We start from the raw sequence: 15,906 nt of genomic DNA, 5'->3' as shown, positions 1-15,906 counted from the left end.
ATTCTAAATTCTACAGGAAACCAGTGTAAAGAAACCAAGACTGGAGTAATTCTCTCTCTCTTCTTTGTACGAGTCAAAAATCTGGCAGCAGCATTTTGTACTAATTGAAGACGAGATAACTGACCCTGTGAAATACCTATATATACACAGAATTACAGTAATCGATGCGTGATGACACAAAGGCATGAATAACAGTCCCCAGATCCTTAAAAGAAGGAATAGATTTCAGTTTAGAAATAATTCTAAGTTGATAAAAGGCAGCTTCACAACACTAGAAACCTGTTTATCTAAAACTAAAGCTGAATGCATTATAACACCCAAATTCTTAACATGATCTGAAACACTTATCTTCAATACAGTTAGGCGCAAAAATAACTGTGTTCAAGTCTTTTCCGCGCTAATTCACTGCGCATCTTTAGTAAATCCTGACAGTAGCCTACTATTTTAACGGCAGAAGACGGTTTGCACTGGTTAGTCAATCTGGCCCTATGTGTAGGGTTTTATTTAATGCAAAATGATCAAAATATGATTTGAACAGAGACAAGTATTTTGAGGACGGTGCACAATCCCCTGCAAGAACCCTACAGTGAGACAACACTCACAGAGCGCTTATTCAAGGGCACTCTGCCATACCTCAAAAGACACTTGTTGCCTGGCAACCACCAAGACTCAAGCTCATTACCATGCTGCTACCACAGTAGTTCGTGAAGATTTACATGTCATAAATCCATGGAAAAAGAACATCATTATCTCAATAAACACACACTTGCTAGAACAAACTGCACACATGTGTGCTCACGCTCTGCATTAACAACGCACAAGCAAACAAAGAGTATTCAGCTGCAGGTTTTGTGTTTTCAGGATTACATGTGCTCAAACAAACACATACTTGTTTTCTTATGCCTCATGGAGAAACAAATCCTTGAAATGTAAAGTTAATAAACATTCATGCTCGCTGTCTCTGATTCTATTGTATTGTATATAAATGAATTATAAAAACTTAAATTGCATGCTAATTAATTACTTTTATACATCAATATTTGCAGAAAGAATACACTAAATGCAGATTTTTCAAAGACAATTAGCCTAATTATTGTGGCAGACAAAGCATAGATTAGACATTGACATTAGAAGTCAATACAAAGTGCAGTATGTTCAAAACGGTGGTAGTTTATTTTTTAACAATAAATTGTATTAGATCAACGTTAAAATTAGACAGCTCTAATTATATATATACTGTAACAGATTGAAAACAAATTAATTTTAATAGTTTTTTAATCTATTGTATTTTTTGTGCATTTTTGATATTGCATCAGAGTATTTTTTTCTAGTATTTTGTGTATGTTTTATTATGTTATCATTGTAAGCTAAATCGATACACTGACCTTGTAAGACTACAGTACGGTGGCCCAGTAGTGCACAACACAACGCATTTAAAAAAGCAAACATAAACTCACAACGCAACGCATTTAAAAAAGCAAACATAAGCTCACAACGCAACGCATTTAAAAAAGCAAACATAAACTCACAACACAACGCATTTAAAAAAGCAAACATAAACTCACAACACAACGCATTTAAAAAAGCAAACATAAGCTCACAACGCAACGCATTTAAAAAAGCAAACATAAACTCACAACACAACGCATTTAAAAAAGCAAACATAAACTCACAACACAACGCATTTAAAAAAGCAAACATAAACTCACAACACAACGCATTTAAAAAAGCAAACATAAACTCACAACACAACGCATTTAAAAAAGCAAACATAAACTCACAACACAACGCATTTAAAAAAGCAAACATAAACTCACAACACAACGCATTTAAAAAAGCAAACATAAACTCACAACACAACGGAAATGCTCCCGACCACTAGGGGGCAGTGTTGGCAGTGAAACACCATACGTCCTCGAGACGCCATAAGAACTTCTCAGTGTAAGTGATTGATCTTAATATGTGTAATCGATTTTTAAATGAACGTGTTTTTTCTTGAATGATTTGATATCCTGGTAATCTTAATGTATCGATTCATGAGCAGAAAATAAATCAATATTATTTTCGATTTGGACAGTTTAGCTCTGCTCTTGTTTTATGAACGCCCAACTGAAATATCATTTCAACCGTTGTCTTCTTAGGCTGGCATGTTTTGTCCATTTTGTGGACACGATCTGGGGACTATTTTAGTATTTTGCGGCTCGTGTGGTCGTAATGTTCAGTTTTTGGCTGAAGTTCAAAGTGGTAAGTTTGTATCAAGACTGATGTAATATACATATTTTGAACACTGGGCTCAAATAAAAATATGAAAATATTATTATAGGAAGAACCTAAAGTTATTCTTATTGGAGCATGTTTATTCACTAAATGTTAGGCAGGCGTTTCTAACAATTAAAGTTGTGATTTAAATGGTACCACTTCATGTATTTAAAGTTAGCATGTGTCCAATTAAATTAAGTATTATTTATGTCTCTCTTTGTATTGTCATTTAAAACACATTAATTCAATATTTTATTCTTTCTTGATGGTTAGAGTCATCTGTTCAAGTTTCTGAGGACGATCTTCTTCAAAAGTACTTCAGAGATGGACACAGTTACAGTGTCATTCTGGATTTCTTGGCACTGAAGCACAACATTAAAATGAGCCTTCGTACCCTGAAAAAAAAATTGAACAACCTGTCCTTGTACAAACGAAAAAACTACTCGCCCTTGGAAATTGTTCGGACTGCTATTACTGATGAGTTGAGTGGTTCTGGACAGCATTATGGCTACCGCACAATGTGCCAGACCCTACGACAAAAACACAATCTTACAGTGAGGAGGCAAGATATAATGCTTATGATGGCAGACCTTGATCCAATAGGCATTGAACAACGCTCAAGAAGAAGATTTGTGAGAAGGGTTTACTATTCTTTGGGGCCAAATCATGTCTGGCACGTTGATGGCTATGACAAATTAAAACCATATGGTTTGGCTATAAGTGGCTGCATCGATGGTTACTCACGCAAAGTGATGTGGTTAGTCTGTGGAGCTAGCAATAACGACCCAGACATTATAGCTCACCATTACCTACAGTGTGCCAGTGAATTTGGAGTCATACCACAGCTTCTTCGCACTGACTGTGGCACTGAAAATGGAACAATGGCTGCAATCCACTGTTCTCTGAGATCAACCCACACAGATGACCTGGCAGGGGCTTCAAGCCATATGTATGGCTCCTCGATCACAAACCAAAGAATTGAAAGCTGGTGGTCATACTTCAGAAAACAAAGGTATAGTCCACACAGTCATGATATTTTGCAGGTGTATTTAACATTTCTTGCTGAATTTTACAGTTGGAAATGTTTAGTTAAAACATATTATAATAAAATGACCTATTCAGTGTCTAAAAGGGATGTTGATGTTGGTCTATTTACACAGGTCTCAGTTTTGGATGGATCTTCTAAATGACTTGAAAGACAGACAGCTCTTTAATGGCAGTCATGAGCAGATATGCTTAATGCGTTTTGTGTTTTTAAGTGTACTGCAGAAGGACCTTGATGAATGCAAAGAAATATGGAACACTCACACCATTAGGGCAGTTAAACAGTCTCGCTGTCCTTCTGGTAAACCAGATGCAATGTACGCTCTTCCACACAGGTTGGTATGTGACTGTATTTAACTGTTTTTAATTTTTGTAATGAAATTGTTACGATATTAGTTAACACAAAATGTCAAACTCTGCCATCATTCACCCACTCTAATGTTGTTCCAAAGCCATGAGATTTACTTTCTTCTGTGGAACACAAAGTGGATTATAAAATGATAAAATGTCTTACATACCATTAACTTTCATTCCATGTTCTGCTGTAAAATTAAAGTAAAACAATTCTACTCCACAGAAGAAAGTCATTCAAATTTGGATTGGCATTAGGTTTAGTAGTTATATTTTGGGGCTAGGCGACATAATTCATTAACAATAAACCTTTATTGCGTTTAATACTGTACTTTGAATTTTCATATTAAACAAAATAATGGTAGACAATTGTTCCTCTTTTATTCAAAGGTTTAATGGGAGAGAATGTGGATTTTGCATCTCACAGGAAGACTTGGACGAGTTTTTCATTGAACTTACTCGTAGCACATGTGGAGATCGACAGTTGCAGGCACACTACGAAGAACTATATGCCCAAAGCAATCTGACTATATCTCACACCTGGGAGGCTGGTGTGGAGAACTATATAACTTTAAAGAACATAGCCCACATTTAAACAAAAGACTCAAAAGGTGAGCTATCCCTTTTACATTTTAAATTGTTCTACTTAGTGCAATCCAAAACCAGGTGAGTTTTGAATACCAAAATCCATTGCATTTTTGAATTCTTCATAGCTTTTGTACATTGGCAATTTGATTGTGTTGGCACAGGTGCTTGCAATGGGGAATTTAGAAGTCCTCTCAAAACTCAGTTGGGGCTGAGGCACAATTGAAGAAGGAGGCAGTGAATCCAATCCCGTGGCAAACATTAGGATGTCCTGGAGGGAGACTCCTTTTTCTTGTTCTGAAAAAACAAACAAACAAACAATGGGATATCATGAAATATGTAATCAACAACAATAAAATGTAATGTTTAATCCTTTACCTCCAGTGTCAAGCAAATAGTCTCTCCAGTATCCCAGAATTCTTGTTTCTTCTTGTCGTCTGGTGCTACCAGGTTCACTGAGCTGAGCCTTGAAGACACCCTCCACAGATTCAGGTGTTAGTCTGTCAACACTGTAGCACATATAGGGTCTGAATATACTAGGATGTTGTTCCAGGGCATGCATGACATCCAGGGTGGAAAGCCCATCCCTAAATCTGTAAGCCAAACATCATCACAAAGTGATGATAATGATAACACTGATAATTATCATACTCTCTCAAATTAGGAACAAGACTTGCCTTTGTACGGAGTACTGGTTTCTGTATATTATGTACCATTGTATGAAATCCTTCGCAATGTTGTCTTTGCCTTCTACACTTTGTGGGTAATCAAAACATCCAGCAGTCTGCAGCAAGCTTTCATACTTGTCGATAAGCATGTGTAATTCATCCAATGATGCTGCACTGGATATCTGTGGTAAATAGGTAGCAATTAAATTCTAATATATTTTTCATCAAGCCAATATAAACAAGTCTGTAACTCTTAATCCTTAAACCTTTTTAGCAACAAAAAATATAACTTAAAATAAGCTTAAAAGAAAATTGAATGCACCTCAATTAAAGCTGCCTTCATGGTCTCATCTGTTATATCCTCAACTGTTCCATTAATGTCAGCCCTACCAGTGAGGTGATCGTACAGCATATCTGAGAGAAAGCGAGGACCTGGACCACCGTGAACAATAGAAACTGCGATCATCCGCCCAGCAAGGAAGTATTCATCTTCTCTGACAGCTGTAGGAAAAGGATTGTTTTTCCACACTTACTGTACTGAAAAAAGAAACATTAAATGAATAGTGCAGCTAAAATCTAGAATTAAGTAAATAATTTACCTGCATTATTAAAGGTGAGAAATCTCCTATTTTCTGGACCATCAAAGATTCTCCGTGCTCTTAAACAGTCCATTAGGAGGGTCAGAAACTCGCGTTTTGGACCACCTGTGTCCACTGCATCTTCAGTTGTGCCTTCATCATCTGTGAATTTGACAAGCATGTCATGAAATGGATCATATGATGCACGTTTAAAACCGCGAACTGCTCCATCCCAAACATTAGCTCGATTTATGTTGAATCTGCTGCAAGACGTCTTTATGATCTTCTGTGAGAGATCTGACACAACGTCTGCAGCAGTGAATGCATCGGAGCTGTAAAACATAAAGAGGTTTTGATTAAGCAAATTAAGTGAATAAATTTAGAAACATGGCATTGAGAGTAATTAATAAATTACAACCATTCCTCTTCAACATATTTTGTGTTCTGGTCCGACTCTTCTGAATCACTTTCGATTACTATTGGTGCATACAGACGTGTGTAATTGCTGAAAGAGAAAAATAACAGTACTTTACATCCATTTACATACAAAAGTTACTGTAGACCATTAAAAGTAACTTAAAGCAGTTAATTTAATACTGGAGCAATTTATCTTTTGAGGTAACTCAACAAGCTTACGTGTAGCACTTTTGCTGGTCACGTACATGTTCTTGGATGTTTGTTCTGATTTTTCCTGCTTCCTAGATTTGTCAGAAATATAACAAATATTAAAATTCAATTATTTTAAAATCTGTATGAGTATTTTTTTATGTAAAAAAAAAAACTATAACCAATATTAAATAAACCCTATAAAACATAATACATTTTTGTTTTTGTTTTAACAAACTAAGGTTGTAACATAAAAGGTATGGACATCAATTATGAACTTACTTGTTCCAAAGAAGGCAGAGAGTGATCAGGGTGTCTGAAAAACAACAACTATACATTCATTTGAGCAACTCTTAAGCTCCAAAGAACGCCCTGTTAATTTTGCTAGTAATACCTGTCTAATGTGCTTCCTGCCTTTGGTGTTCTTTCTTCATCTGGACTATCCCATATCTGCATAGAGAACACAAAGCAGGAGTTAAAAATTAGTTACAATTAAATGTTAAATTTATGTTTGGAGACATGCAATTAAATGCACCCACCAAAGTGTCGTTCTCATCAAGTGTACTGTGAGAGGTAGATTTTACTTGCACTTCACTGTCTTCACTAGAAGAATCCTCATTACGGTCTTCAGACAACAATTATGAACATAAGGAAAATTAATTTAGATTTAAAGCCATGTGTATATAGTGTTTTATACATGTCTATGTAAGATTTTCTTTAAATTAAATATGCTCACCTGTGGCTGAAAAGTCTTGAACTGTGCATATGAACAGTGTTATTCGTTGGTAAGCCTTCCCAACTGCCTCTTTGTACAGTTGTAGTTTAAAAGGGGTGTTTGTTCCTGGAATATTTTTAACCTCTGAACAATCTGGGTACAGTAAAACATAGGGGCCCTCTTCCATATCCTGATTAAAATCTTTTTCTTTCTTTTCACCAGCTATTAACACTTGCTCAGATGACCAGTTTGTTTGAACTTCAAGAGGCAGGTTCTTCCCTCTCACGGCCTTTAGAACACCATCATGTCTTTTCATAATTCCAATGAAAATCTGCATGTGAAAAGAATAAATAAAAATGTCACAAACTGAACACTGAAATAGGCTTTAATATGGGTGTGAGACTAATTTATAAAATACTTATAAAACTGACTGATAAAAAGATAATCATGATTGTGAAACTAGTTAATATCTACAATTCTTCAATTCAGCACTGCACTAAATTCCATAGGAAACAGACATTCAAGACAAGGGTACAAGGGTTGCAATAGTCTTCATCCCTACTCTGATGTATAAATATACCTTCACAGTTTTTTTATCCTTCTTTGAGTCATGGTTTTTCTTTGTAAAGAAGGTTTTCCTCTCCTTCTCCTTTAATGCCCTGTACTTCATGAAACAATCCACTGAACTTTTCTCTGTTGTTCCTGCTTTAAAAACATTGTCATAGAAATCTCTCACATTATATTCTACAGTTCACCAAGCAAATCAATACAGTAACGTTAACAGCCTCGCTATGTAACTTACCTGCACTGGTGCTGGGCTCATTTCCATCAGGCACTTTGTCTTTGAGAAACTTGACGCTTTTTCCACATGTGCTGCAAAAAGAAGGGCAGCTTTCGAGCGTAGCCCCACAAAATGGACAATACATTGCCAACTGAAATAACGTCAGGGAGCAAGCAGCGTTAAAACTATCAAAACAGGTTCAGACTGCCCGGCAGTCAACATGCGCACAATTGCCTGTTTCTACAGACCAACTGCCCCCTAGTGGTCGGGAGCATTTCCGTTGTGTTGTGTGAGCTTATGTTTGCTTTTTTAAATGCGTTGTGTTGTGAGTTTATGTTTGCTTTTTTAAATGCGTTGTGTTGTGAGTTTATGTTTGCTTTTTTAAATGCGTTGTGTTGTGAGCTTATGTTTGCTTTTTTAAATGCGTTGTGTTGTGAGCTTATGTTTGCTTTTTTAAATGCGTTGTGTTGTGAGCTTATGTTTGCTTTTTTAAATGCGTTGTGTTGTGAGTTTATGTTTGCTTTTTTAAATGCGTTGTGTTGTGAGTTTATGTTTGCTTTTTTAAATGCGTTGTGTTGTGAGCTTATGTTTGCTTTTTTAAATGCGTTGTGTTGTGAGTTTATGTTTGCTTTTTTAAATGCGTTGTGTTGTGAGTTTATGTTTGCTTTTTTAAATGCGTTGTGTTGTGAGCTTATGTTTGCTTTTTTAAATGCGTTGTGTTGTGAGTTTATGTTTGCTTTTTTAAATGCGTTGTGTTGTGAGCTTATGTTTGCTTTTTTAAATGCGTTGCGTTGTGAGTTTATGTTTGCTTTTTTAAATGCGTTGTGTTGTGAGCTTATGTTTGCTTTTTTAAATGCGTTGTGTTGTGAGCTTATGTTTGCTTTTTTAAATGCGTTGCGTTGTGAGTTTATGTTTGCTTTTTTAAATGCGTTGTGTTGTGAGCTTATGTTTGCTTTTTTAAATGCGTTGTGTTGTGCACTACTGGGCCACCGTAGTACGGAACAACAAAACCAAGTTAATTTATGTTGACATGCATGCAATGCATTTGTGTTAACAGAATTAGGAGGAGCAGACAATAGGGGACTGATTCTAAATGAACAACCATGTATTTCACTGCTTTACTAGATCGTGACAGTAATTTGGAATGAGTATAATGACAAGAACAGCATGCATGCAGCATTTAGAAGACCATGTAATGCAGCCAAGTGATAAAACTGATTATTAATGGACTAAATGAATCAATTAAATCACTACACAGCAAGCCTCTACAATGTAAATACCTTACAAGTGCTTGAGAACGATAACTGTGATCAGTACATTAAAAATATTTAGTCTTCTTGTACACTTACGACAGTTGGCCTCATCAGACTTGTCCTTGCAGTCTACATCTCCGTCACATTTCCAGTTGAGGTGAATACACTCTCCACTCCTGCACCGGAACTCTCCCGCTGAGCAGTGGGGTTTTTGAGGCTCGGTTTTGCGGCTGCAGCGCTCCAGAGATTCGTCCGACTTATCTTTGCAGTCGGGGTCTCCGTCGCAGCTCCATGGTGCTGGAATACACTCTGAGTCATTACAGCGAAACTCGTGTGGCCCGCAGGTGCTGGCAGTGGCTGCCGTGCACTTCTCCTCATCGCTGGCATCACCACAATCATCATCCCCATCGCAGACGAACGTGGGAGCCACGCACAGACGGTTACGGCACTGGAACTCTTTAGCAGGGCAAGCCTTGGCATCTGGAAAAAAGAAGAGTGTACTTTAGTAACTCAGAATCGTACAGTCCCTCAAATACATATAGGGCCAGATTTACTAGCAGCTTGCACCAGAGCAAACAGTCTTTTTTTTTTTTTTTTAAAGCATGTGTTAAAGCAGACAGTGAATTGTGCTGCTCTTGGTAGATTGTGCTGGTCATTATGGAAATAATCTGGCTGTGTCTGTGTTCTTTAATGTAAGCATTGTTAGTAAGTCACCCACAGAATTTTCCCTTCCCAACAGCATTTATGGAATTGCGATCTAACGCTAATTTGCCCTATTTAGTAAATCAGGACCATAGTATGTAAATAAATTAATAATTAAATACTTGAACAATAAATAGTTGATAGCTGAACCTTTAACTACTGCATGTTAATACAGACATTTTAACTTTCATTTTTTGTTTCCTGTGTTTCCAACTTTTTTTTTTATTCAACAAGCATTTTTTGTCTCCTGTGTTTCCATCTTTTGACATTAATGACATTTTCATCATCCAGGAAGTAAAAACATTAAGGACAAGGTAGACTAGTCTAATTTTTTAATATTATTTTGTATATGTCATTTGGAGGTTATCTTAAAGTGTCAACCCTGATATCATAATTTTACATAAATAAAAACTAATAATTGAGAAATTAATAATTGAAAGTCCTTTTTTAGTAGTTTTGTAAAAAATATAATGGGCACTTCTTGTGTTTACTGCCATCTTTTGATAAATCCCTTGTTGTATTCCACAACTGTAAGACGCTTTGGATAAAAGCATAAATTAATAAATGTATTAAACCAGTGAGGGAAAAAACCCCAAAAACTATGGATTTCTGTTTAACAATTTCACATCACCAAACCAATGAGATACCATTACAGTAAAATGACTGAATCGCACTTCTCACTGGAAATTTATGGCAAATGTAGCATGAGCTCCGAGCTATTCTGTGCTGATGTGAGCTCCGTGACCTCACTGATTCAACTGTGCGGCGGATGACCTGAGGTTCACACTTCAGCCCCACACTGGCGGCAGACACTAAATGGGCTTAACTGTGTTGTAGTAAACGCCGGTCCATTCTTTAATGGGGTCACCCACCCCACCGGAATAACCGACCCGAAGAGCTGCAAGGCTAGTTTTGTAAAAGGATCTGAAATGGCTTACGAGCATGTGATCAGGTATGAACACATTTGAGTGGATGGGATATGAAAGAAATCGATCCTGACTTTTTTGTGACTTTGCGTCGATAAACCTGTAAATATGCAAACTATTTGCAAAGAGCAGCTGGGGCTCATAAAACACTTTTACCATCATAACGGTGACATTATCAAAATTGTATTGCCGGACTCAAAATCAATGTTATTTGTGCTGCTCACAGAAAGGTCATTCTTGTTGTTCATGACACTTTAGCTGATTTGTATTTCATATTTCTGCTACCTACGCTGGTTGCTTTTGAAGCCAATTACAGTAATGCTCAATGAGATATGATGCTAATTGTGTTTTTGCAAAGCTGATTAGCCAACAAGGTTCTTGTGTGTGTACAGTGTATGTGAAGGAAGGTTGTGTTTGCTCTAAGCAGGGGATATTGGATTGGTTGACCCTTCTCATCTCTTGTGGGACAAGAAGGGCAGTAGTCAAAATGAAAGGGTGCTAGGCCTGTGATGTAAACAGCAGCTTAAAACAACATCCTCTCAGAGAGGAACAGAACAAACATGGACCACCAGTGAACTCAGACTGACTGTCACATTCCAGCTGGAATGAAAAGGAGCTCAATACACTTGCAGAAGGTGTGAATTGGATGTATAAAATAAATTCACATACTAAATAAATCTACACTTAACATTGATTAGCAGTGCTTGCTAAGTGTTACATTGAAGAAAGGACCCAAACCATTTCTAGGGACAAGAGGTTGTTTACTGGGCAAGTAAACCACCACTCAAAATATCCCAACAACCATCTTGAAATGCCCTAACAACCAACAAGAACATCCTAGAAACTGCAACTCGTGTTAAAACACCCTACCTTAAGAAAATTAACCATGGTTAAAAAAAAACATGATTATTGTAGTTAAATCAAGGTAACAACAAAATGACCATGGTTTGGCTATATTAACCATAGTTTACCATTGTATTTGAAGGAAAACTGTGGTTATACAAATGGTAATCAATCTGCCAAAAAAAGAAAATAAAAAAAGATTCGCACCCATATGCTATTTAACATTTAGCATGTTAGCATCTTTATCTCTTTCATAAGCAAGGTCTAAAATGTTCTTCACAAAATGTAAAAATGTAATTTCTAAGTATATTAGCATGAGCAACCAAAATATACCGTCACAAAACTGACCACAACTGCTACCAAAGAAGTTACAATTTTACATTTCTGACTAATATTTTTGACTAACTAATGTCTTCGGACCAAACAAATGCCCGAAATGTCAGTAATGAAATAAACAGACAAACATATCGATCTGGTTCTTTACAAACAGTTTAGATTAGATGGATTTCCACCTTTCCCAATGTTACAGAAGCATAAAAGAGTAGCAAACACATGCTGCCCTGAGCCAGATTGACTTTGTCATTCAAAGGCTGCTGATATATCTCTGCTGTGTGGATTTTGATGCTATCTAGTTTAGAGGTCAGGCACAACAGTGAATAGGGTTTAAAAGAGCGGAAAGGAAAAGCTCAAAGCAGGTCAATTGAATTCCACTGACCAATGTCAAATACTCATTCCCCGGACCAACAACAGACAGGTAGTAGATTGGGCTTTACATTAACAAGATCTCTGTGACCTTGAAGTAAACAACAGAGGGCTGAAAAATATATAGCAGAACTGAATGTGAAAGAAAAACATGCAGATTTTCTGTCCTTTTGTTAATTGAAAGACTACACTGAATTTTTGACAGGAACTAACTGTTGTATAATGCATGATATATCATATATATACTATATGTTTTTGTGTCATGTATTAGTTCCTGTCAAATATTCCATGTAGTCTCTCAGTCAACACAAGGTCAGCAAAGCTGCATTCATAGCCATTATAAAATACTGCAGTATTGCAACTTTCCAAAAACATTTCATGATTTTTAAGTAACTTTTTCTATAAATTAAATAAATGCACCAGTAGGTGGTGACAAGTGGATGTCTTTATGAGTGGGTCATTCAACCAATTTGTTCAAAACACGGATTAATTTAGGAAAGAAACAAGAGATTGTTTTTACATGCGAGTCACTGAATCATTCAATACAACCAATTCTTAATAAAAAAAACACTGACTCATTCAGTAACAAACAAATAACTGTCTTGAGTCAGTGAATCATTCATTCAGTCAATTTTCTCAAATACACTTGATTTATTCTGATCTACTACGGTGGGTTTACTCAGCGATGCACAAAGTTGATTCTAGTTTTGTCTGGAATTCTTTTCATTAGCAGAATAAAAATAGACAACTGTAGGTTATGCAATATCAGCTTACTTATTGAACTGTTATATAAAAGCAATATCATACTTGCATTTGTGCGAACTCTCCAAATTAAATGAAATGCATTGAAATTAAAAAGAAGAAAGCATTTTCATATGTATACAAATACAGACTTCACCTTTAAAAGCAATGTATAAGAAGACTAGAATATTTTTAACAATACTTCAACCAAAGATATTTCAATTTAAATGACCACCCCATATCTGTAAGAACAAGCCACCGGGGGCAGCTTTAGTGCTGAGGCTCAGGCTTTGCTCAGCAAATGGCCCGAGGTACTAAGTCAGCATAGAGTTAATGGTGCATTCACCACTGTCCTCCATCAGCTCATAATATTATAGTATCCCGTATCACAGAGAAAGACTAGCCTCCTCCGGGGAGAAAGACTGTAACCATGATGCACTGAGCTGAGGGGACGTGGTGCCACAAACATACTAAAGGCAGCTAAAGATTGTGGTGCTTTGGATGAGATCCCCCTCATGAAGCTTTTCCCAGTGCTGGCAACAGCGCCTGCAGGCACAACATAAGGAAAAGAGGATATACCAGCAAGAAAGAGAAACTGAAGAGGACAGGGAATTAGTTCAGGCCAGTAATTCTGTAAGCCCTTAGTTTGGTTTCATTAGTCAGTTACGAGGTTAGAAGGAATAAGACATTTTGTTTGGCAACTCTGGTATATGACTCTTCTTGTGTGAGGAAAATAAACCAGTAATAGAACTCCGGCAGTGAGCTACTGTTTCAATAAAACTCTGTGAAATCACACTGTAAATAAAGGTTTTGATGCATTTCCAATGGGAGCAGAAAATTTTGACAGGATACACTGAAGGAACTGTTTGTTTTTTTAAATAGCCAATTAGCATTAGTTACACCACAGCTATCAACCACACTAGTCTGCAGATGATATGAGTGGGAGGCACATTCTAGAGACCATCTGATTGGACAAAAACCTGTACAGTGCCAGATGAGTCGTCAAATTTTGTGCTCCATTTTCCAAGAAGAAAAAGAGGCTATTTATACTAAATCTGTTATTAAAACCAAGCATTTTTTTTTAAAGAAAAATAATGAATAAGTTCAAAAAGCAGAAATAAAGTGCCTTACAGCTATTTAATAGTTGGAGTAAAGTGTTTAACATGTATTTACGGTAATAGGTCTACAATTGTGTAAACAGCATCTTTATTCTTCTTTGCTTAACATACATTTAGCATCTGCCAAATATGAAAAGCACATGACCTGCTTAAAGTGAATTTAGGGGTATATAAATCAACTAAAAGCCAAAAAACTACCATTTTGATTTCATAGGACTTTAATTTAACCTAAAATGTGCTTAATGTATTGGCATCTACTAGTTTTCCCCAACTCAAAGAAATGAGTCAATATGACTGAATCGACTGATATAAATTGGTTAATACCAATAAAGTTTGTTTTATTGGTCCGATAACCCAACCTGGCTCAAGAAAATCATAAAGCGCTCCACAAGTTAACAAGTGCAAGTTCCTTTTTACAGTGCAGAAATGGTCTCAATCTCTATTATACAGTTTGGAAAATGATTGACCCCTCTGTGCAACAAATTCATTTAGAGCAGAGCGTTCTGGACAAACCTCTCTGCACCAAGCCTTCAACTGTTTAAGGTGAAAGGAAAGACATTTTCACACCTGCTGAAGTGTGGCTATATGTTGACCAGGGGTAGGGGGGCATTACCTCTGGGTGGATCAGCAAATGGCAGTGCAGATGAAAGAGAAATATCAGGCTATTGTCAGGGGATAGAAGAGGTTGAGCATAGCGCTTGGCATTACACGGGTGCAAGCACCTCAGCCTATGCAACTGTGTGCTGAGTACAGCCAATATTCCCACCCACATAAAGCACAAAAGGGCAAAAGCTTCCCTGTATAGACGGCATAACCTGCGTACACAAAATATTCCAGAACAGAATAAAAGGCATCAGATTTGTTGATATGAAATGAACCAAACATTCATTCTGGCATTATCAAAAAGCAAATGATTCATTAATTTCACTGGGAATCATGTTCAGTTCCTGTTTGCTTCAATCAGGGGACTAGCATATATCAGACCGCACATCTCAGAATTCATTAGCTTCAATGTCACCCAGGAAATAAATGAACACCAAAAACAACAATCACACGAATAAATATCTAAAACATAGTGCAGCTTACACTTTCTGCCAGTGCTGTAATTATAATTTTACATGGATGCATGAAGACAGATTTAATATTTGCCGTAATCACATTAGCTGTCAGTAATAATCCTGCGGATACTGATATAATCAGATTAATAGATATTCTTGGGTAGCATCTAGCCCCTCTCAATCTCCCTTGAGGAAATGCTTCAGCAGATATTGTAATACTAAATTATTACAGCCCTCCTCTGTGGTACAGCAGAGGCTGAGTGTTGTAGGTGGTGAGAGGTTGTGTTTTTCAGTGATGAGAATTTTCACAGCACCCAGAGGAAGTGCTAAAGCCTGGGAATGGAAATGGAAAGCAAAAGCAAAGAAGCGAGAAAGACAGAAGCTCCCAAATCCTAGTGAGCTGCCTAAAAAGACATTCTTAATAGGCAAGGCATGCTCAAAATTCACTGCAACAATTTTGAGATAAATCATTCAAGATTCCAAATGTATTCATAAATATATTACATTATACATTCAAAACATATTTTTAAAACTACATCAATAATAAAATGATATATTACTATGATATATATAAATAAAAAATATATATTTATTAAGTAAAATTATTTAATCAAATATTTACATCACTTTTCAAAATGCTGGGCTGGGGTCAGTAAGATTTTTTTTTTTCTTTTACACTGTTGCATCAAAGCAAAAATGAATGAATCTCACACATTATTACTGCTTGAAAATGTATCAAAAATAAATTTATTCACAATGTTCTGGTCCCATGACCTTTATCTGTTATATTTTAATTGTAACAAAAAGCTGCTAATTTGAATAAATGTTCTTTTGAATTTCCTATTCAATAAAAGAATCTTGATAAAAATCCTTTTGAAAATTAAGCTTTGCCGTTACAGGAATAAATGACTTTATAAAATTATTATAGAAATTGTACTAAACAGTGAGCCATTTAATTAAATGACTGACAGACAGA

The 15,906-nt window shown here is 36.3% G+C and overlaps 2 protein-coding genes across 3 annotated transcripts in view; both read right to left on the bottom strand.

Moving 5' to 3' along the window:
* The window catches only part of LOC306845472 (low-density lipoprotein receptor-related protein 8-like), a 164,776-nt gene that overhangs the window by 47,199 nt on the left and 101,671 nt on the right, over positions 1-15,906 (bottom strand). For both annotated transcript variants that reach the window (XM_079378311.1, XM_079378310.1), the window contains exon 5: positions 8,937-9,320. In XM_079378311.1, coding sequence (XP_079234437.1) covers positions 8,937-9,320 — 384 coding nt within the window. The remainder of the gene's footprint in view (positions 1-8,936; positions 9,321-15,906) is intronic.
* LOC306845473 (G2/M phase-specific E3 ubiquitin-protein ligase-like) lies at positions 4,020-7,836 on the bottom strand. Its single transcript, XM_079378312.1, has 12 exons — positions 7,609-7,836; positions 6,828-7,137; positions 6,631-6,716; positions 6,486-6,541; positions 6,374-6,407; positions 6,122-6,183; positions 5,904-5,990; positions 5,507-5,817; positions 5,230-5,408; positions 4,917-5,089; positions 4,618-4,832; positions 4,020-4,536 (listed from the first exon to the last, which is right to left on the bottom strand). Exons 1-12 carry the CDS (start codon positions 7,633-7,635, stop codon positions 4,301-4,303), a joined length of 1,776 nt encoding a protein of 591 aa, XP_079234438.1. The 5' UTR covers positions 7,636-7,836; the 3' UTR covers positions 4,020-4,300.

Source organism: Barbus barbus, assembly GCF_936440315.1.
Source record: "Barbus barbus genome assembly, chromosome: 25".
NCBI lineage: Eukaryota > Metazoa > Chordata > Actinopteri > Cypriniformes > Cyprinidae > Barbus > Barbus barbus.
Note: the sequence above shows the minus strand (reverse complement) of the source record. Positions and strands in the feature narration are given on the sequence as shown.

Bases quoted from the DNA above. Each gene is read 5' to 3' on its own strand.
- LOC306845473 (XM_079378312.1), bottom strand. From the start codon at position 7,635: ATGGAAATGAGCCCAGCACCAGTGCAG. The intron at 6,542-6,630 runs GTGGGTGCATTT...TTCTCTATGCAG, and splicing joins TTGATGAGAACGACACTTTG to ATATGGGATAGTCCAGATGA. The intron at 4,537-4,617 runs GTAAAGGATTAA...TTGTTTTTTCAG, and splicing joins CTATTTGCTTGACACTGGAG to AACAAGAAAAAGGAGTCTCC.